Raw genomic sequence first — 23,651 nt, forward strand, 5'->3', positions numbered from 1 at the left:
GTACGCACAGATAGATGTTAGAGAAATGATTGGGCTAACGAGACGAGACGGAACTTTGTAATTATTTCTAGTTCAAGTACATAAAATTAAAAAATACATTACATTGATGTTGTTGTATAAATAAAACTTTTAACGTTTCATTTGATGGAAAAATATTCCTACCCTCAATAATTTATATTTCGTGTTTGTTGAGATCCCAGGTTGAAAAACTACCTAGAGCGTATATTGTAAGTCAAGAAATACCTTTAATTACTACTTTAATATTTAATATTTTAAAACATTTTCAACGATTGTATAGGCTCGGGTTCGAGACTTCCACGAGTAACATGATGGGTATACGAATTGACGTTTTACTTTTTTTTTACTTCATCCATTTCCAACTTGAAATATTTTAATTGAGGCTTTTATTTTATAGAACTATAATTACTATTCTCTCTTTGTTATAGTACAATTTCTTCATGTTATAGTACTGTTTTTATGGAAAGGTATTTAGCAAAAATACAAAGATACGTACTGTTTCACGCTTTTTCACAAAAATCAAACAGTAGCAATTCGGAACCTTTTTAAAATCTCAATGCACGTTTAAAAGTGTACTTTTAAAATTTTATCAAATAGCGCCATCTGTCAACCAGGCAAAACATATTCTAATTCGCAGAAGATTACATGCACAAAAATTTACTGATTGTGGTATTTAACACAATTAAGAAAAAAAACTTTTTCTTTCACAAACGCAACATTTAAAGAAAACGTATTTAATACTTTAACATGATAATATATCTTTTGCAGATTCTAATTTATTTATTGTATTTGGCAACAAAATGAAATTTAATGTCAAACAATATCTTAGTCTCCGTCTTGGCTGAAATATTCTTTTAAATTAAATAAAACCCACGAAATAATAATCAAATATCACAAACATGATACTATTCGAGTGTTTCGACCGTTGATTCATTTATCTCGGCTTTAAACATGTGGTATGGTTTAATTGGTGCAACCATAAAAATATAGAATCTGTAATGTATATGAACAAGATTTTATCGTGACATAGAAACAAAGCTTTTTCTGCAGTTAAAATATAAAACATTGAAATGTTCTCTAAGTCCTTAACCAGTAAGGATACGTTCCTCGAGCAAACAAAGGCCGCCAGGGAAGAACGGGCATTAGAGAAGAAACGAGAGACGTCAGCTATTAAGATCCAAGCAATAGTAAGAGGATGGCTTGCTAGACAGAAATTTGTTAAGTTAATACTGTAAGTCTATTGGTGTTACTTATTATGAAAATCTCTTATGATTTTGGACATAAATAATAACTAAAATTTATAGTTTCACTGCATTGTTTTTTTAAATAGAGAATACTAGCTTTTACCCGCGACTCCGTCCGCGCGGATTAAAGAATAGAAAACAGGGTAAAAATTATCCTATGTACATCTCCTAGTTCTAAGCTACCTCCCCATCAATTTTCAGCTAAATCACTTCGACGGATCTTGTGTTATAAATAGTGTAACTAACACGACTTTCTTTTATATATATAGATTACCAAAAAGAATTATGAACTGTTTATTAAATTCTATCAAAAGTTGTATATACCAGTAACAATTTTTTTTTTGTTTCTTATTACTTGATTTATTGATATTGTTAATTAATTCTTTTTACTAATTTGACACTTAGAAACATGAGTAACTTCAATGTTTTAGGTCTGAATTGAAGTGTCTAATAAACATGGAAATAATTAGTGATATGCCTCATAGCTTTATCTTTTTAGAAAAGAATTTGATGAACTGCTCCCCGAAGTGAACCCGCATGGATCACAGGAGGAACCATCGCCTGCATTTGAGCTGATTCCAGCATTAGATGTGTATAAAGCATCATGTCGCTTATTCCTGATATTTAAACAACAAAGAGACAGAAAGAGATTGGAGAAGCTCTGCAAATATATTGTGCAAAGTCTCCACTCAGACTCCGTTAAACTTTCATATGTTGGAGTGTTTCTAAATAAAGAATACAGGTACAATACTTAAAGATTAATAATACTTATTAAGTTACTTATTTTCTACAATGGAAGAAATAATTAAACATGTTAAGTTTGATGTTCCCATTGTCTATTATAGGGTATTTATTAATAAGATGCTCAATTATCAAAAAAAGAACAACTCAAAACTGAGAGAGTATTGTATTTTAGCTATTTAGCTTTTAATTATTTAGTTTATATTATATTTTATTTTAAGATACTCCTCCCAAGTAGGGTCGGCGACAGGCAGGCGGCCGGCCGTAAAAAATTAAGCCAAAACTTTAAGGTTTGTAAAACCTTGTCAGCCGACCCTACGTTAGTGGGAAAAGGCCAGGGAGATGATGAACTGAGAAATTATTGTGACACATAAGAAAGAGGATCTATAAAACCCACTACCACTACATTATATATTTCTATATCCAATTAATAATATTAATCATTGTATTTTTTAGCTTGCAATGGATAGCACATATAAAGGTACTCCTTTACAAATGCTGTTTATATCTGGAAGAACTAAAACCCGAATCACCGATAGACATGCAGAGTATCCTCATACTTCTGCATACACTAATAGCCTTTACTGCAACCAACACTTGGGCTCTCACAAGACTTAAGAACTTTGATAAGCTCAGAGGTGGTATGACACAACTGTGTGCCAATATCATGGGATCATTGTTTCATAAAGGCTATTATTTAACATTAAAGGTATTTTTTTAAATTGCTTTTTATTCCTGTTTTTTTAAAGATTTTTTGGTGTTATATATTTCGAATTGTATTGTTTCAGTCTTTACTACTTCGTGGTTTGTGTCGTGAAAAAGTCAGCCTGAAAAATATCTCATTAACTGCAATAATTACATTGTCATTGAGACCGCTCGTTTCCGCACAGTTTTCGGAGAAATTACTCACAATGTATATAATACAGATCTTATCTGTGCCCACGCTAATATACCATATGCAGCAGATATCACCAGAGGTAAGTTGATTGCAATTCAGGACTCCGGAATATAATATATTATGGTGTCCGGAATGTGAGTCTGTTTCTAGTTAATGCAGATTAGTTTTATGGGCTCTATTTTGTATGAGGACAGTTTCTCGACTCACTCGAACAACTATATTATAAAGGAAACTTACTAATGGAACAAGAATTTTGTTGTATACTACACTTACAGTGGTAGATCCCGCAACTACAATATTTGTTGCGTGCACGAATGGGTCAGGTGGACCGGTGCAATACCACAACCACACAGAAGACAGGCGTGAAGTGGGAGCGATTCCGCGTTTCATCTGATGAGTGTGCTGGAGACCTAATTTTAGTCCTCGTTCCCTTCCCACCCTTTTCGTATTAGGAAAGCATGGGAAGGGGAAGTAGATTTGGCGGAAGTGGGGACGCATAGGAAGGAGAAATATCCTCTTTCTGTGCATCCTCTTCTCCGTTGATTAATGGTAGGCAACGCATCTGCATTTGCGGATGTCTATGGGCAAGGGTCGCCTCACTATTTTGGCGAATACAGGTGCCGTTTGTTCGATTGCCACCTTTTGGAATAAAAAAAAATACTAGTTTTGGTTATGGTAAACTATGAGTTTCAGCAAATTGAAATGTTTTGATTCTTGTATGTGAATATAATAATTATTCTTATGTATTTTTTTTAAATAGAATGAAAGGATTAGCAATATTATAATTCAAGTAAAACGATAGTGGAGCCTTCGTTTAAAATTGTTACTTGTTTTTTTTTTTTTAGTCAATTGCAGCATTTCGTTCGCACGCCATGTTTGACAAATGCTTGGAATTTTTGAGTACTGATCAAAATATGCGTATTGTATTCAACACATTGGAAGGGAATTACGCATTGTGTTTGTTGGCCAACCTGATACAGATGGCTCATATAGAGAGAGAACATGCATTACCAGAGTCTTTTTATCCCACTTTTGTGGTAAGTCTGTTCAATACTAATTTTTTTTTGAAATGTTTGAATTTTTATGTTTTAGTGGTCTTCCTTGGGTTATATTTTTAATAAGCGAAATTTAAATTTTTATTTTACTCCTTTTACAATGGAAGAAGATAATTATTATATTTATCAATTCTAGTTAGAGTTATTTACTTAGTAATTTTTCTACACGTAATTTATTTTTGGTGCATAATACAATATTATACGAAAATGTAAAATTAAACATAATTTTTCGAATCATCATATTTAAAAAAATCTCTACTTCTAATAGTTGGTGGTGACAAGATTTCTCGATTCCTGTCAACAATATGTGGTTCTCAAGAAAAGTAATCTTAGTAATTGGCACCCAGTCCTCGGTTGGTTTTCTCAAAGCTTCGACGCATTTTTGCCTCCCGCTATGGGAAATCTTCGCAACCAACTTGCTTTGTTATGGGGAGGACCGTTACTGAAGAAGATAATGGCAACTCCGCTTAAAGAAATGGTTGAGGCTGGTGTGAGTGGTGAGGAAGGCGCGGGCCCTTCGCAACCTTCCACACCTATACAAAGTATGAACCCAGCGGCATTGATAAGGAGAGCTATTGAAGCAAGGACTAGTAGGTAAGAGAAAGTATAATATGTATTATTTTTATATAAATAACTAACTATCCTACTTTATTTTAGACAATAACATGGTCAAAAATACTATTTAATACAAAAGAGTTTTCTTTTGGTCTCCGTAACTCCCCAAGTCCGTCCACCCGCAGTTAAAAAAAACTTAATTAGTTACCTAAATTCTATTCAGCCTTTCTGGTACCTGGATACCTTCTAAAAACACCGATCCATCTATTCATTCATCTCAATTTTCGCATTTATAATATTAGAAAGATTTCATTGGCTGATATTGTTGTTTATTGTCTATGAATTTATTTTGAAAAAGTTCTAGTGTTTGATGATACGAACATGTTTTCTTTTAAATATCTGTGATCACAGCCTTATAAAGGTAAAATTGTTTAAATAGGGTGTTAATTACTCATTTCCATTGAATTCCATTTGACATGTTTTCCTTCAGATGATTTAATCTTTGACACCATAATATATTTTAGTTAGTGTACTTTTCAGATCTAGTTCCAACAAGAACTTCAGGAGACTCGGTTCACCAGATAGCACGAAGGCAGCTCTCATCTGTTCCATGTACCATACCGCGCTGCAAACTATGACGCAAGTCAAACTGGATATACTCACAGGTATTATTTTGTCTGAAATATCTAGAAAAAGATCTTCAGTGGTTCAAGAGTACACTTGATTTGTAATCTGCAGATCCTGGGTTCGAATCCCCCATGTACTAATTTTTTTCGATTTTTGCTTTACATATGTACATTTATCCGACGTTCTTAAGATAAAGAAAAACGTAGTGATGCAACCTGCACATATCTGAGAAGAAATTCAAAGATATGTGTGAAGTCAACCAACCCGCACTGTTCTAGTGTGATTGACTGGCCTAGTCACCTCTAAGTGTAAGCTTCGAGACTCTCGGTGGGGATGTATAGTGAGCTGATGATGATGTTGTAGAAAAATATTTTTATTTTCATATGTTTATTCAATTTTTATGTGTTATCCGCTAGACTTTTCTTGAATAGTGAAGTCTTACGATTCAAATTGTTAAAAAAGCCTTTGTGTTTTTCCAAACTATGTTCTATATCCATGCCAAATTTTATTCATATCCGTTGAGCCATTCTGGAGATACCTTGTGCCGAATATCCATTTATCTATCCAAACATTTCTATCTTATATATATATAAAAGAAAGTCGTGTTAGTTACACTATTTATAACTCAAGAACGGCTGAATCGATTTGACTGAAAACTGGTGGGCAGGTAGCTTAGAACCAGGAAACGGACATAGGATAATTTTTACCCCCTTTTCTATTTTTTTTTCCGCGCGGACGGAGTCGCGGGTAAAAGCTAGTTTATAATATTGGTAAGATTTAGATACTGCTGGAAGTCAGGTATAAAAAGTTATGGAAAATTTTAGTTCATATTCAAAATGTTGTGATATAAAACATTTTTTTCTTCCAGGTCTTTGTAATCAGGATGAAATTTTATACTCGCTATGGCAGTTTCTATGCACATTGGGACCAAACTGCGGTCTGAAGTCTTTCCTTGATCTCTTAGCTGTAAATACGAAGACTTCTGCGCCTGAATTTCAGATGTTGATACTTTTCGCTGATTGTATGACGCATTATGTTACGTGAGTTATGTTTTTTGTTATATTTATTTAAATACAATTTTTTTATTCGTTATTTTGTCTAACTTTAATATTAAGTCGATTTATTGTTTTCTTTTTGTCTTTTTTGTAAAATGTCTCTTTTTTTATTTTCAGTATTTTGGACGATATGGAAATGTATGAGCAACAAGATCCATTCAAATTGGAAGACTTTATTATTATGTCACAATTTCTAAATATGTTTGTATACAAATCGATCATGGGACAGTTATTTGGTAAGAGTTTTTGGATTTTTTTTATAAAATTGTCTCAGTCGCGCCATTGGAAATGTGATCTGCGACTGCTTAACTAGTGAAATAAGGGTCTAACTAAAAGTTACTAGCAAGTTTTAACATGGCATTTTGTAGATGTATATTTAGAGGTTTTTTTTTCTTGTTCCCCCTAACATATTTTTGGGTCAGGGACCTGGGGTGGGGGTTTATCTTTATTTCTTTGTTAATAATTTAAAACATAAACGTTACATTAAATCTTATACCTAGGTTAAAAAAGTCATAGTAGAAATATTAAAACTATATATACAAAAAAAAAAAACAATTTAAAATAACACAAAAATCACAAATTAAAATTTCAATTATAAATAAAAAGTTTAAACAATAATAAGTACATTTTACACATATTTGGAGTTTTGTTTATAAAAGACACTTGTTGCAGATCTGAAGAGCATCAGCAGCAATGCCTTGTTCAGTTCTCTGCACACTTTGCTGCTGGCGCTGTACCGGCGCGACTGTCGGCGACCTTACGCTCCTCCACATCACTGGCTTGTACGAGACATACGAGATAACCACTTCATGGCTGACCTGGAGAAGGGCAAGAAGCCGCAACAGGTCTCATTCTTTCTTACCCTAGCTAAATATTCACTGATTTATATATACCTAGCGATGTTTAAATATTTGATAATAGCTGAAATTCTGTCTTCGGATATAATTTTTTAAGTCTAATTATTTTACTTAACCGACGTGCTATGATTTGATGTATGAATGTAGAAGAACATAGAGAGAGGTGTGCCAGGACCGCGCCAAATGTCTAAAATATTCCCAAACAAAATTTCATCCCCTATTTTTATTTAGCACCCTTGAGGGTAACATTTTTTCACACGTCTAATTTCATATTTATTTATATCAAATTAGCAGCCACAAAAATAAGTTTTAAACTTGTAACTGTAAAAATGACGATACTTCCATACAAACTTTCACCCCCACTTTCAACCCCTTTTTCGCGTTAAAATATAGCCTATGTCCTTTCTCAGGCTCTAGACTATCTTTGTACCAAGTTTCATTTAAATCGGTTCAGCCAAAATATCATGAAATTGCATTTTTTTTTCAATTTTATTAATTGTATAGGTATTTTGTCGTATGAGATTGTAAGAAGTAATTTTTATTTTTCTAGGTATTAGTACAGAAGACACCGCATATGATAGCGCATGGTGAACGAGTCAGATTGTTTAGACGAGCAGTCGCAGATGAAAAGGTAATCGATATCAGTCGTTATTATTCAAATTATAACGTTACTTTGTACAACAACGTTTTTGGTGTTCAACAAAGCGCGGCATCTCTTCAGTCTCAGGTCCATTAGACGAGCATTCAAACGATGTCCTGTTTTTCTTCGATATGCACGAAGCCCTATGTATTCATTTAACACCCTTTTCACCGTGGTTCTGCTTAACCCCATCTGAAGGGCTAACAGTTTCTGCTTACGTTTGGGATTTCTTTGAATTCGCGCCTTCACAGCTTTTATCACTGCTGGAGTCCTAACAGACCGAGGGCGACCACTTCTCGACCTGTCATCTACACTAGAGTCTTCATTGTATCATTTGATGGTACGATAAACGAATCTTTTAGTTATATTCAAATTTTGCAGCATGTCAAAAATTTGAATTGGCGCGTAACCGCAACTATGCAACGCAATAACTGCAACACGGTCTTTTTTAAGCGTCCACTCCATATTTAAAAATGAGTAAAATTCAAAAAAGTATACAGTTTTATTTTCATGAACAATTCGAAATTAGAATTCAATAAACTTTTTCGTGGCCAGCATTCTAAAAGAAAAGTTTTTACTGTGTGACAATACTTATGACCTGACTGTGTATTTAGGGTAAACACTTTTTCTTACATTACATATCCACTATACTTGATCCTTACAGTTTGTATGTATGAAATGTATGGAATTAGTTGAATTTGGTATGAGGTATAGATGGTGGTGTGCAGGTGGTGCTGGGTCTGACGGAGCGGGCATGTGTGTCAGGGTTGAGGTCAACATTGGTGACAGTGAGACGCGCTCGTCTGGTGGAGGACGGGTACCGTCAGTTGGCGGCGCTGCCGGCGCGTGCGCTGAAGGCTGTCGTGCGCGTGCGCTTCGTCAACCAACAGGGACTTGACGAGGCGGGTATAGATCAAGATGGCGTCTTCAAAGGTATTGAAAATTATTTAAAAAAATTTATAATTTTTTTTGGTAAAATTTTCAATGTTTCAGGATAATTAATAGATAACATGATAAAGAAGTGACAGTTGATAGATTAAATCGATCGACTGTCACTGTATTTTGCTTCGTAAACTAGATGTCGCGCGCGACTCGGTCCGTGCGGAATTAAAAAAACATATGTTCTACATCTGTACCAAATTTCATTAAGATAGTTCAGCCGTTCCGGAGATACTTTCTAACAAACATCCATCCATCTAAACATTCGCATTTATAATATTAGTAAGATTCATTCAGAAAATTAGCTCTACGTTTCATCCCATTTAGATGTGTTGTTGCCACTGAATTATAAATGATCAAAAATGTATGTTTGTTCGTTGCAGAGTTCTTGGAGGAGACGATCAAACGCGTGTTCGACCCCTCGTTGAACCTGTTCCGTGTGACGAGCGAGGAGCGTCTGTATCCCTCCCCCACCTCCTGCCTGCAGGAGAACCACCTCCAACTCTTCGAATTCATCGGCAGGATGCTCGGCAAAGCTGTTTACGAGGTATGTTTCTATTGGAATCCTACACTAATTTAATTTCACTAGATAAATTATACATTTAACGAATTGGATGAATATCGCTTTGTGAGTGGTTTTATTTGATATGCAATTTGCTGATTTTTTACAGTATGTCTAAACTCTAGACAAATAACAAATGTGCGGGATTCACGATCGGTCTGTGACATGTAATTTTTTTTAATGTAATTAATATTGTCCAGGGTATAGTGGTGGATGTGCCGTTCGCATCATTCTTCCTGAGCCAGGTGCTGGGTCAGACGCAGCAGGCACTCTACAGCTGGATCGACGAGCTGCCCTCGCTCGACCGCGACCTCTATCGCAGCCTCACCTACATCAAACACTTCCAGGTGATGATTCCAGGTTCCATTCCAGGTCCTTTCAGGTCACCTATTAGTAGACATTTTCATAAACATAAGCCTTTGTCTACCTTATAAATTAATATTTTTTTAGTAAATATCATATCTAGTCAATCTTTATTTCTAACTAGCTTTTACCCGCTACTCCGTCCGCGCGGAATAAAAAATAGAAAACGGGGTAAAAATGATCCTATGTCCGTTTCCTTGTTCTAAGCTACCTGCCCACCAATTTTCAGTCAAATCGATTCAGCCGTTCTTGAGTTATAAATAGTGTAACTAACACGACTTTCTTTTATATATATATATAGATTTACATTATGCCAGTACAGGACAGTAACGTTCAAAATCATCGCCAGCGATTGTATGGAATTGTATTCCAGAATACAATTGACATAACTGGCGTTAGTGACCCAAAACAGTCCATGCCAAGCCAACGTTACTGGCGTAATGTAAACCAGGCAGGCTTATAAATTAGCTAGTATTATGGTATTTGATACCAATAATAAAAATGTCATTAGTGAGACTTTACTGATTTTTTTTTTGTTTTCAGGGTGACATATCAACGTTGGAGTTAACATTTTCAGTGGATGAAGAGAGGTTAGGTGAGATTGTGACACATGAACTTGTACCAGGTGGTAAAGCGATACCGGTTACTAATGAAAATAAGTAAGTTACTAATAGAAATGTACCAAAATAAAACTCCTAAAAAAATTACTAGAATTAAGTCTTTGTTGAAATTACTTTACAATGTTTTTTTTTTTTTTAGAATAAATTACATCCACATGATGGCACACTTCCGTATGCATACACAGATCAAGGACCAGACAAATGCTTTCATTAAAGGCTTTCGGACCATCATCAATCCAGAATGGCTCTCCTTGTTCTCTACTCCTGAGGTAAAACTTTGTCCTAACACCTAAACTTAGTAAACAAATTGTTTAATAAAGTTTACTTAACTCACTTAAACATAAGAAATGAAGTTAATTTTCTACTTCGCAAAAAAACATTAACTAATCAGGTTTTAAATTTTATTAATATTTATTACAAAACTAGCTTTTGCCTGCGACTTAGTCCCCAAAATTAAAAAAAAATAGTAATATAGTCTATGTTTATGTAACAGTAAAAGAAATTTTTCAATTTTAAATATTACTATAGATTATACAAAAATCTGCAATTTCAAGGGAATTATAGAATTCGCCTTATCATGTGTTTATTTACGTTTCTGTACAGTTCTTAAATTAAGATCATTATCATCATCTCCTTGACCTTGTCCTACCTACGTAGGGTCGGTGCACCAGGTTTTTGTCCTCCAAATGAATCAGTCTGCCATCATCTCCATTGTCACCTTCTTAATGTTAAAGATATAATGTTTTACTTGTTGCAATGTATAGCTGCAGCGACTGATCAGCGGCGACAACGTGCCCCTGGACCTTCGCGACCTGCGTCGTCACACGCTCTACTACGGCGGTTTCCACGACTCGCATCGCGTCGTCTGCTGGCTGTGGGACGTACTGCAGCGCGACTTCACCGAGCATGAGCGCGCCATGTTCCTTAAGGTAACACCCCTTCGCCGCATCTCACCCATCCTAAAAACTACTCCACACTACTCATTTAGACTTCTCCACACTGATGCGAACTACGCCATACTACTCCTTTACACTGCTTCAAACTACTCCTCCACACTACTCCTTCAGAATACTACTTGACACTGCTTCAAACTACTCCTCCACACTGCTTCAAACTACTCCTTCACTCTCCCTTTCAGAGTACTCTTCCACACTACTCCTTCAGACTTTGCCTCCACACTACTTCAAACTTATCCTCTATACTAATCCTTTGCCTACGTTCGCACTAATCATAAACACTGCTCCTACACACTACTTCACGCTACTCTTTAAAACTACTCTGCGCTACTCTTACACTCTTTATGGAAACCTCTCTATGATGTTCTTTTATCTAATATATAAAATTCTCGTGTCACAGTTTTCGTCACCGTACTCCTCCGAAACGGCTTGACCGATTCTCATGAAATTTTGTGAGCATGTTCAGTAGGTCTGAGAATCGGCCAACATCTATTTTTCATACCCCCCCCCCCCCATTTTTTAACTACGCGCGGACGGAGTCGCGGGCGACAGCTAGTAATAACAAAATTAATTTTCAGTTTGTAACATCATGCTCCAAGCCGCCTGTACTAGGTTTCGCTCATCTGAAGCCTCCCTTCTCAATACGTTGTGTGGAAGTTGGTGATGATGAGGACACGGGCGATACTATAGGTATGTCACTTTTTTATAGTTAAATGTACTAAAATAATGTTCTCTAAAATGTTTACATTTACAGGTAGTGTAATTAGAGGATTCTTCACGATAAGAAAGAAGGATCCATTGAACCGTCTGCCTACTTCTTCTACCTGCTTTAATTTACTTAAACTTCCTAATTACCAGAAACGTAGCACTTTGAGAGATAAACTACGATATGCTGTTAATAGTAACACAGGATTTGAACTCTCCTAGATCTAGGCTAAGATATGAGTCTACATATCCTAGATCTCCAGACTTTAATACTAGATTCGACTTTGAAATGATTGTTAAGAGGTTTCAAGTTAGTTAAACTTAAAGTTGGTTATTATGGGTTCCAATAAAAAATGTAGACCCAATTTTTACTTATAAAAGTTAGTCATCACATTTAAAATCTCGAATATACCAATGTAATAATGCATTACCTGTTTTTTTTTTGTCTTAAAGGTTAGTTTAGTTTTTTAATTTTGTTTTTAAAAATTTCCACATTAAATCATTTCAAAGTTCTTTCGGTCAGTTTTAGCTAATTATTTTAATTTTTATCTTAGTTATTGGATAGTATATTTATTTTTATTTTATCTAATTAAATTAAATAACATTCAATGCAATATTTTAATTAACTATAACTATGATTTGATAAATGCTAAAAGAGGCTGAGTGTAACCGAATTAAAAATTAATCAAAAAATGTCAGAAAATACTAAAAAACATAACTATTTAATTAAAAGGGAAATACGAAAATGGTAAATGTGTAAAGTCAAAATGACAATCACTAAAGTAAGACGATTTCTGAACTTATATAAAATGCTCACTATCCCTTGTTCCAAATGAAAGCCTAATTTTTTTCAAACAATACATGCCAAACAATATTTACGCTAAAGCCAATAATTTCAAGTTAAACAATATATTGTTTCACAACCACACTTTTGTTATTAGGATGGGATGGGGGTAGTGGATTTGATGGAGGAGGGGACGCGTATGAAGAGGAATAATCCACTATCCCCTCGTTCCTCAAAGACATTTGCAATAGCGGATCTCTATAGGTAGCGGTCTCTTTACTATTTCGACGAATTCAGGTTCCTCACGCTCGTTTGCCTTATGATATAAATAAATAAAAAAACATACGCTATCCATGTTTTACAAGTTTTCTTCACTCTATCTGACATTATTTACATAAACATTTCCATGAAAAAAACCAAATATTTTGATGGCCTGATGTATGAAATTTAACGTGTGTATATTTGTAAGATTTAGGCGTTCTTTGAAATAGGATATACATTTTTGTATATAAACATTGTAACGAATTCTAAAGCAAAGCCAGTCCAAAGTATACATAATGTAAATAGACAATAATGTATTAATGTTTTGTATTTGTGTATATCTCCATTTTACTGTACAAAATCACTTAGCTCTGGTAGTTTAGTTGTGAACACGTATTTGAAATTAGATCGTAGGTAAATTTTAATATGTGTGCTCGTATCGGATAATACTTCTAATAATCTTTTCTTTCTTGTATTTTTCATAACAATTTCTCTGTCACGTTTCATATTTTTCAATTAAAAAAAAAATATGCGACTTCATTTCATAAAATCAAGTAGTATGTAAAACAAACCGATCCGATTACAAATATAATTAATTATCTAATATATAATATTCTCGTGTCACAGTTTTCGTCACCGTACTCCTCCGAAACGGCTTGACCGATTCTCATGACATTTTGTGAGCATATTCAGTAGGTCTGAGAATCGGCCAACATCTATTTTTCATTTTTTTTTTAACTGCGCGCGGACGGAGTCGCGGGCGACAGCTAGTATCTATGTAAAATACTCTCGGAACTGTTCAATTTAGTAATTTTATTTTAAAGTTTTTTGCAATAATCAAAGATTTTTATGTTGATTTTTTTTAGTATGATTTTTTAAATTTTATTTTAATATAACATTCAATAGACAAAGATAGTATTTTGTAGTAATGTTTCCAATTGTAATTTAAGTATTTAATATTAATATATATATATATACAATGATGTAATTATGTCATATAAGGAATATTTTATATTAGCCACATAAATATGTTGTATAACACAATGTGATTCTCTGTGATAAAGTCATTGATATTTATTGCAATGTTTTTTATTTCACCTTCCACCTTTTCAAAAAATATGTCTGTTAGATTTGGGAAGACAATAATTGTATACCGTGGAAAGATACCTAAACCGGAGCTGAAACATGAAGACGGTTTTTATCCTACAAAAAAGTTTAATAGATTGTCAATTGTGACATTTCTGACACATTCAGTATCGACGACTTGCCTAGAGTCCAGTGAAATGTACGACCCATGAGAAGACATCGTAAATATCGTAGTGACTTGGAACCTATTAATGCACGAATGGGCCGGGTGAAATACCACGACCACACAAGACAGGCGTGAAGTGGAAGCAGTTCCGCGTTTCGTCTGATGACTGTGGAGTCGGAGGTCTAATTTTAGTCTTCTTTAAGGGCCTAATTTTGGTCCTCTTAAAGGTAGGCAACGCATTTGCGAATGTCTATGGGCAACGGTTGCCTCGCTATTTCGGCGAATTCCGGTGGCCGTTTGCTACTTTGCCACCTTTTGATATAAAAAAATATGTATTAAACCATTTTAATTGTGGTACTAATAAACATTTGTATATCGACGCTGGAAAGCGTAAACGCTGTAACCCCGAAAGTATGAACTTTACAGGAGAGCCAAAAAATCATAACTCGTGAGCTGATACGTCTACAAGCACGCGGTATTTAGCAATGTTGTGTAGTTTGTGCTAACCTATAATAAAATCATTATCGTTTGATAATGGTTGAAATTATTAACGTGTGAAAAACATATTCGCGATTTCAAGGGTTACAGCGTTTATGCTTTCCAGCGTCGATATGCACTTTCTCAAATTTCGAATAAAGCCGTTACGCTGGTAACATTTGCAAGGGTATTTAACCTCTTTGGAAGACATTGGGGAAGTTACTGGATAACATACCAGTATCTGCAGTAGACTGATAGCAGCTGATGATATTCTTACAGTGAATCTTCACTGTCATAACACTTGTAGTACGACATTATTGCTATCCCTCTCATACTTTTGTAAAAAGAGAGGAATAATGTTGATAAGTGTCACGCCATTGGTTTGCCATGGGCACAGAGTGAGAGAGGTGTATAAAGTTCGTTGTACATGAAATCCATATATGCCTACCCCTTTGGGTTACAAGCGTAATGATCTTTTTAGAAATGTATGTTTAGGTTATCAACGGATTATGTTTTCAAGCTGAACTTGGTCTCACTTTTGAGATATGATTTTATGAATAAGCCTTATGATGACGAATAAGTAGCTCATATTATAAGCATTTAATGAGCATTGTGGTGTGACTTAGATTTTTTTTGTACCAGGTTAATAAGAGTATATTTTTATAGTTTCATAGGTATTGTACCTCCTTACTAAGAAAAAAAACGATATTTTACTACAGCTTGCGCTGTGTATATCCCTGCATATATAGATTGCTCATCAAGTTCTTTCCAAATTTTGCACTGATTGTATTGTACGGAACAATACAACAGCAGGCATACTGTACTGCAGAGCAGAGTTTGTTCCCTTCAAAAGAGGATATACACGACACGCCAAGCGAACTCGGTGGAGCAGCTGTTCATAGTGCTGTCGCCATTTTAACATGCCGTCTCTTTCTTGCGCCGCTTCCTCCCCCTTCTGCAAAAGAGTCAGTCTCGCTCGATTTTTGTAGCGTGTGGACGATCGCACGTATCGCGATTACAAAATTTTTACGGTCTCATCCTTTGTCCAAATAAACTCAAAACTGAGTTTTAATTTAGTACTTATTTAAACATAAGTAATTAGAATAAAAACATTGAAGCGAGACGTAAACTGGTGAAATTGACAGGTGTTATTCGGGACATTTGTGGTGTGCGTTTGTGGTTCCCGCATAGTCGTTCGAGCATGAATAATAAAGAAGTAAGCGGTGATAGCGTCGCGTTTCCGTCGGGAAGCGAGAGCTGGTGATTCCGGCACGACGGTCGGCGTGTGATGAGTCTGCGGTGACGGCTCGCCGCGGAGCGGTTGGATGGCGGCCGTAAGTGGCCCCGCGCGGCACTCTCGCGTCTCCATGAGTGTCTCCATGTCGCTGATGCAGGGCGGTACGCAGGCTGCGCCGCAGGGCGCCATCCTGGCGGCGGCGGCGCCCTACTACCAGACGCCGGCCATTCCCACCGATGTGCAGCCTGACCGCCCCATCGGCTACGGTGCCTTCGGTGTCGTATGGTAAGTTTTGCCCCTTTTCTCTGTACTTTTTTATCTCTCATTATTATTTTAATTTAAATTTTCACTTGACCTGCGATATGGTGTTTCTCACACAACTTAGTAAATACATTTGGTTAACCAATGGCTGTTCTATTTAACTTAATTAAAACTTTGATACTCATCCTAGACGTGGTTTCGTAAAAATATTAAATTTGTTTTTCTATTTCCAAGTATCTTACAAATTAAAACTATTTAAGTGACAAATTTTCAGTAAAATATTTGTCACTACAAAATTCAGTTGATAGTTCAGAGTAATATTATGGGTAGAGATAAAAAGGTTTTGAAACAGAAGTGTTTACATATAAATATCTCATACTTATGTAAATAATGCCAGAATTGAATTGTGTTATTACTTTATTACCTAAATTGTCTTTAAAAACTTTTTAAATAATGTTATAGTGCAAGTTTGATGTGTATATTTTGTATTGAGGAATTGACTTGTTCAAAGCATAATTTATTTTTGAATTGAAAACAATTTGAACATGCTTTGAAAAATATGTAACATTCTAAAGATCACAATGATTTGTTATGCATTCTTTTTAAATCTCACAGAAATGTATTTCCAAAGAATGATATTTTCAAGTATGAAGTTTTGTGACTATATTCTAATATTTAATTAATTTGAGACCACGTCTTGCTTATGGATCATCTATTTAGTGTAATAAAAATATTACACTTATTCAATATCTTAAGAATAGATTAACTTTATCAAACATAATAGGTACCTATACTATTATTGTTTCTGATATCCTAAAATTGTGCACCACTAATATGTGCATATTATTAATTTTCTTCAATGTCTAATTCATACAACTTATGATCTAATAAATAATTTGATTAACATAATATGTAAGTATGTTTGTAGAATCTAAATTCTTAGTGATTTTATCTGATTAAATGTGTTTTTTTTTAATTTACTGTCTTTTATCAGATAGAGAAAAGTGTGAGAGAGTTGAATGTAAAAGAATCATGCATTGAAAATTAGCCACATAACAGTATAATGTTTAATCTAGTATTTTTATGTCTGTCTTGAAGTATAACAGAAGTTAGTTTATTGTATGACTTGTAGGCATGGTGTTTGGCGCGGGAACGACGCCCATTGTCATGTTATATCACAATGCAACCGCGATACTGTTGCCTTTGCCCACTGTATTGTAACAACTGCTTATTAACATTGCTCATTAAAACCCAAACGAAAACATTTATTTCTTATCATACATAAATTATAGCGTCGGTGGTTCAATACTTAAGTATTTGACTTGTAACCTACAGGTCTCCTGGGTTCTAATCCCGCCATGTACTTATGTGATTTTCGATTTACATAAGTAAATTTATTCGACGTTCTTACGATACGATTACTCCCTAACCTAGGGATAGGATCCGAGCCCCTCAGTGGGGACGTACATTGCGCTGATGAATTATACGTTCATACAATCATAAGTTTAAAATGACGTTTGGATGACATATTTCAATCTGTCACCAGTCTTTTTTCTGTACAAAACGTAGAAAAGTTTAGCCGTTGTCTATGGTTTAGTTTTAATAAATACCAAAACAAAAACGGCCAATGAACCACATTATTTTATTAATAGAACCGTAATTAAACTTAGTTTTGCCGCTTTTATACCATGTCCATTGATCGTTAAATTCTTTCAATAAACTTTAAGACGTTTTTATAATGGTTATATGTGATTCTAAACCTATTTGAATAGATGCCAAATTTATTTTATTGTGGGTTTTGTGGTTGATAGATGTCGTCGACCCATACATATTTCACCTTAATATAGCCCAATAAATCCAATTCAAATTGCGACCAGAGTTGTAACTTTTGACATTAAATAAGTCTGTTTTATTTAAATTGCAAAGAATAAAAAAACTAATGTCGAGTCTAAATAATCTAAATAACGTCTTAATGCAGGTTTCATTGAAAAAAAAATTGTTTTAGGGTGCACAAACCATTTAGTGGTACACGAGAAGGGTTTTATTAAAGTCTGTCCTCTAGTGGTTTAAAACTCATTGGGGACAAACGTACATACGTTGGTTTTTATTTATATAAATCCAATATCTTAATGTGAATCGAAATTTCACGTCGTCCTTAAGCTTGTTTTCATTGAAACCTGTAAATAACAAGAACAGGTAACGGTTAAGTAGGGCCGTCTTTCGACTATAAGACTTCGCTCAATCAAGCCAATAACGTCGCTTTCAGAAACGAAATGACTTCGTTAAATCGAAAAAGAGCGATAAGTTTTTAATTTGGCGACACGTGAAACCTTTTAAAATGTAATTGAAGCCAACATTCACTTGCCGCACTGAGACGTATTAGTGGTCAGCTAGGTAGTCCCATAGTTTAATTTTAGTATAATACAAGCTGTATGTATCCATTTGAATTTTCTTTAACTTCACTCTTTGAAGTTGGCTATCGCATTTTATTACGATACGTCGTCACTCGGTACATTGCACGCTCAACATGTGCTCAAAAGTTAGGGGCTTACTATTTCTAATCTACGGTTACTAGTTGTGCTCTGTAAACACGTGGCGCTTGTTTGTAACCGCCGTTGACGTGTATTCGATTCAGCGTCAACAGACATAAGAGTGCTTTTCAATATTCATGTATTCCGCAATCGAGTGCACATTGAGAACCCTGATGTTTCTTGACTCCATGCAATTTTGCACTTTATTGTCGTTCACTGTAGTGGATTTTCGCAAGTCGTAGTCTGAAATCGAGATGGCTGCAGCGCCTGCGTGTAATAAATGTAATTAATTTTATACCTTCCGTTGAGTTGTTAAGGTCTAATTTTTAAAATATTGAGTAAGTAGATGTTGTGTGGCGGTGTGCGTGCAGCGAGGGTTGCGGTCGCCGGTCGCCGGGTCTGGGTGGACGCTTTATGCGGACTCGTCGTGCGTAGGCAGGGCCCTGATGGCGTTCGGCGCGTCGATTGTGTGTGAACGACCGCGACGAGGGGAGGCAAGCCTGATTATTCTGAATCGGCTTCGATCGCCGCTCGAGAGCCCTAAAACCCGGCCCGCAGACTCATCCTTCATCCTCTTTGCTAGTTCGTGAATGCAAATAAGATCTCGTTTAACATTATCATTTCGATTTATTTCTGTCCTTTCGTGGAGTGTCGGATTTCATTGGTAAAATTAATTCAATACTGGTACGATGTACCTGGTCTGTTGCCATTTACGGGGGTTATGCGTTTGATTCTTTAAGAAACAATTGCGGTATTGTGTCACGGTGACGAGCGACCGCGGTGCTGTAGAAAGCTGCGAACAACGCGAGCATCAACCAACAAATGTCCATGAATAGGAACAACTTTAGTTCTTATAGCATTTTCTCATAATAATGGAGAGTACATACTATTTACCTAGTGTTCACTTTATATTTGCAATTTTTTTCCAAGAATAAATTTCGAATGCAAAACCATTCTGCAGTAAAAACTGCAGAAGACCCAGCCTCTTAAATTTCGAAACGTTGTAAATTGAAACGCATTTTTGTGTTCGTAAATAAATACACCTAATTGAGACAGTTATTTTCGCTAGATATAGACAATAATGGCATAAAATACACTCAGAATGATATACGTGCGAGGAAAATTAATGAAAGAAAATGTGCGGGCAGACGGTGGTACTCGGCCTGATTAATTGCAAGCCGCCGGCCGGTAGCCACCACAATTGATCATAGGATGGATGCGTTTGCACGTCCTGCCCTGCCCTAATCGAACTCAATAAATTAATTAAACAAGGGTAGAAGGAGCAGAGAGAGGGGAGCAGATTGATCGGTGGAGGTTGTCCGGGCGGCACTGCGGGTCGCGCCTAGTTGCGCCCTGCGCCGTGTCTGATTGCCGCGAGCCACATTCAAAAACTTGATCCTTGCGCCTTTATGACCTGCTGCCGTGTCGAATAGAGCTCTGAACGTTCCCCTTGAATACAATTATAAAATTGTGCACTCGAAACTTGAACCACAATTTTCTCGTTGAGACGCCTCCAAAGGTGGCTATCGCTTAAGCTAAGCATCAACTTGTTTTTCCTTCAGTCACACGGACTTCAACTTTAGAGAAAGTTGTCTTTTGTGTATCCCTTTAAAGTTTTTAAAGCTGTTTTTGTAAGGGATCTCTCTACCTGCTTACAATACATGCTTGAGCTGGAATTTTTTGCGCTACCTGCCATTGGTTTTACAAATGGATTCTTATTACTTTATCGTTTGGGTTACTAGGATTGGGTTCTTATAATATTACAGTGTATTAACAAATATGTTACCGCAATAAATATTTCAAAATTTTAAAACATCGTGCTTACTGACCACTTTTTTTTAAACTGGAATTTAATGAACAAAAAAATTACTCTTCGCAATGAGAAATTAATTAATTTTGAAAATTTCATACCATTTTTGACTCTTGGTACAACAGTGTTCAATTTTTAAGAAACTGGATCGATCGGATTGGATTAAATTCCAATAGCTTAAATGTTGTTCGTTTAGCGGCATGTAATTGCATACCAAGAACGTGTTAAATACAATATTTGCTGCGTCTGTCACTGCTCATTCGTAACCGGGTTAATGTCGTGAAATGAGCGTCATATATTTGTAATGTTTTATTTAATTGGTTTTATAATCAAAAGGTTGGTATTATGTTAAAATGGTCGACAGCTAAATTTGATCTTGAATGATTTAGGCGCAAGTCATTCTCGTGATTTTATTATCTACGCTGTAATTGACGTCGTGGGAAAGAAACGAATAGATTGACTTACATCTGATGAGAAATTAAGTTTGATAGGAAGTGTATCGTATATCTTTTTCACACATAAAAAGGCACACAAGAAAGCAGTTTTGTAACTTAATAATAGATCATTCTTGTTGAAGATATATTTAGTTTTAGACTGAATTTATTAAATAGCACTATCTGTAACCATAAGTTGCACCGTTTATATACCGAAGCACCTATAGATATGAAAATGCAAATTTTAATTTAAAAAGAAGAACGGAGCGAGTGAGAATGAAGTTGCGGCTGACACTTCACACAGCGAACGAACTGGTTTTGAATGCATCGAAATTTATAAATCGACTACATAGACATTCAACGATCGTACACAGAACTTTGGTATGTAATAACAATACGTTCGTAATGTAAATCAGTTTGCATGACTGAGTCGACAGTTATTACAGATATATTTCCCATGCGGTCTAGACAAAGATTTTACCTTAGCTAAGTGTTTTTTCTGCTTCCTTTCCGTAATAGAATCGTGGAGTCTGTATTGTTTCTCGGCGGTGATTACTTTTAAATGCAAAGCTATAAATTTGCATTGAAATAACGTATCTGAAATACGCTGTTCAAATATTAATTTATCGTGTCTCCTTCGTGGGGAGGGCTCTCCCTAATGTCCTCGTAGATTAGCTCTTTATATCGACATTAGTATATATATTGCGTACGCTATACCATACTATCGTGCACTTTAATATTAAACAGCTCACCTTTACTGAGTAGAACAAGTGTTAGAATAGCTGAAAGTTGACGATATATAGGTGATTATAATGTGTAATGTGTAACTTTTGGCTGATCAATTTGAGTCAGTCATATTATACCTAGTTTTTTTTTAAGTGCTATAAAAGTGTATCTGACGATTTGAAAGTGTTTATCTTCACTTTGTAATTTCTGAAGCAATTAACGCTTAACACGAACACTTCTTAATAACATCACTTTCAACTGTTCACGGATTAAAGTTTAATTATAAATGGATAAGATAAATATGACTAATATTAATTAGTGACTAATTTTTTTCGTTGCTATTTATGAAGTAACACGATTCGTTTATCACATCAAGTTTAGAATTCGATAAAATTAATTCGAAAACATGAAAGTTACAAAAATTCGCGTCCACGCTAATATCATTTTTTTTCTATGGCGACAGACATGCCTTGTCTTGTCGTAGTTGTAGCAGAAATAATCCTTTTTATTAACTTTCTTTTTTTTTATAATATAGCGTTATTTTAGAAGGTCGTGATTTTATTTTTATATACGTGAAAAGTAACATTTTAGCGCTCGGAAATTTTCCTTTATCTATTAACTTTTTCTCTATTCGATTGATATATGTAATTGTATCACGAAATGAAAAACACGCAAACTTTTCCCTTGTCGATGTTTACGTCGCTTTGCAATGCTAGTGGTCGATGCGATTGTCTGCACGAAGAATTATTTGTTTTAGTTTCTTTATAAAGAAAAAAATGAAAGTTTCATGATAATATTGTGCGCGATTGTACACCGATGTTTGTCATTAACCTATTGTATTGAAAATGTTATGTCCCAGTTATTGTTCCTTGGTATAAAGATGGGACGGTCCTAGTCTGATCGTTATGTTATTTCTAGTAGTTTCGATTCATTACATTTCAAGTGTATAAACTTGGGTACGGTAATAGTCAATACTTTCAGCGATATTGTGCAATTATTTTTATAACTGACATCAACTGTATTACAATTATGGTCGACTGTTTTCTGTCAGCCGTTATACTGATAGCCAATTACTTACGACTAGGTCTGCATATTCTTGTATGATTACTACAGGTGTTCTGATAGTTGCAAATATTTAACCATCAGTGCGTAACGGATGGTCGTAAAATCGTGCTCGTAAACACTTCAACCACATGCTCGTAGCTATCGGCAGATGTTTCTTAGGTCCAGCAGTCACCAAGTCGGCCACAGGGGTCATTGACCTGGCAATTTTGTTTATTTACGCTACAACTAGGCTGGCGTTGTTAGGTGCGCGTGCGTACCCGCGCCTCGTTTACGTGCCATTGACTCCTCCTCCCGCGCTCCCCGATCCGCACCTCTACTCGCGATCGAAATAGCGCACCTCGTTACTGAGCACATTTTGCGAATCTACATGCCCATCTCAGATGTTAGATGCCAAGATTATGAAGTTCGAATCTGGTGTGTAATCAAAATAATATATTCTTTACTTTATATTAAAAGGTTTTCTACTTGTATAATGTATTCCTAGTACCTAAGTAGTGTACATTTTTATTAGCAGTAATTTTCAACTGTGGAAAATAATCGGTACCTTCAACAATGCAGGTACCAGGACGGTAGCGCGTATGTTAATCTTACCCTTGAACCAAATGCCTAATTTAAGTGTTAGCTTTGTTCGCGATTGCATTTTGAGGTCAGTGACTACAGTAGTCTGTTGCTATAAGATTAAACTCCGTTGTAACGAGTTATTATGAATAAATTATTACCTGAATGCGCACGTTTCTACCGTACAAAAACAATTGACTGACACTCATTGGCTTGTATTTATTAAAGATTAGTTTTTAGGCTGTGTCAATTCTATTCAAAACTAGCTTTTTCCCGCGACTCCGTCCGCGCAGAATAAAAAAAAAAAAAGAAAACGGGGTAAAAATTATCCTATGTCCTATTCCTGGTTCTAAGCTACCTGCCCACCAATTTTCAGTCAAATCGATTCAGCCGTTCTTGAGTTATAAATGGTGTAACTAA

The 23,651-nt window shown here is 35.4% G+C and overlaps 2 protein-coding genes across 2 annotated transcripts in view; both read left to right on the forward strand.

Moving 5' to 3' along the window:
- The first annotated feature begins 843 nt into the window (after positions 1-843).
- Positions 844-12,192, forward strand: LOC106720784 (ubiquitin-protein ligase E3B). The gene is made up of 19 exons (XM_045686747.1): positions 844-1,249; positions 1,762-2,004; positions 2,460-2,712; positions 2,792-2,980; positions 3,747-3,938; positions 4,225-4,550; positions 5,052-5,176; positions 6,007-6,178; positions 6,311-6,429; positions 6,866-7,038; positions 7,601-7,681; positions 8,419-8,623; positions 9,013-9,176; positions 9,392-9,538; positions 10,098-10,213; positions 10,314-10,443; positions 10,939-11,103; positions 11,709-11,820; positions 11,885-12,192. Exons 1-19 carry the CDS (start codon positions 1,089-1,091, stop codon positions 12,055-12,057), a joined length of 3,246 nt encoding a protein of 1,081 aa, XP_045542703.1. The 5' UTR covers positions 844-1,088; the 3' UTR covers positions 12,058-12,192.
- Positions 12,193-15,589: 3,397 nt separating this feature from the next.
- Positions 15,590-23,651, forward strand: part of LOC106720757 (serine/threonine-protein kinase NLK) — a 94,529-nt gene continuing 86,467 nt past the window's right edge. The window contains 1 exon segment of the mRNA XM_014515533.2: positions 15,590-16,131. Coding sequence (XP_014371019.2) covers positions 15,935-16,131 — 197 coding nt within the window. The 5' untranslated portion in view covers positions 15,590-15,934.

This window comes from Papilio machaon, chromosome 4, assembly GCF_912999745.1.
Source record: "Papilio machaon chromosome 4, ilPapMach1.1, whole genome shotgun sequence".
Taxonomy (NCBI): Eukaryota; Metazoa; Arthropoda; class Insecta; order Lepidoptera; family Papilionidae; genus Papilio; species Papilio machaon.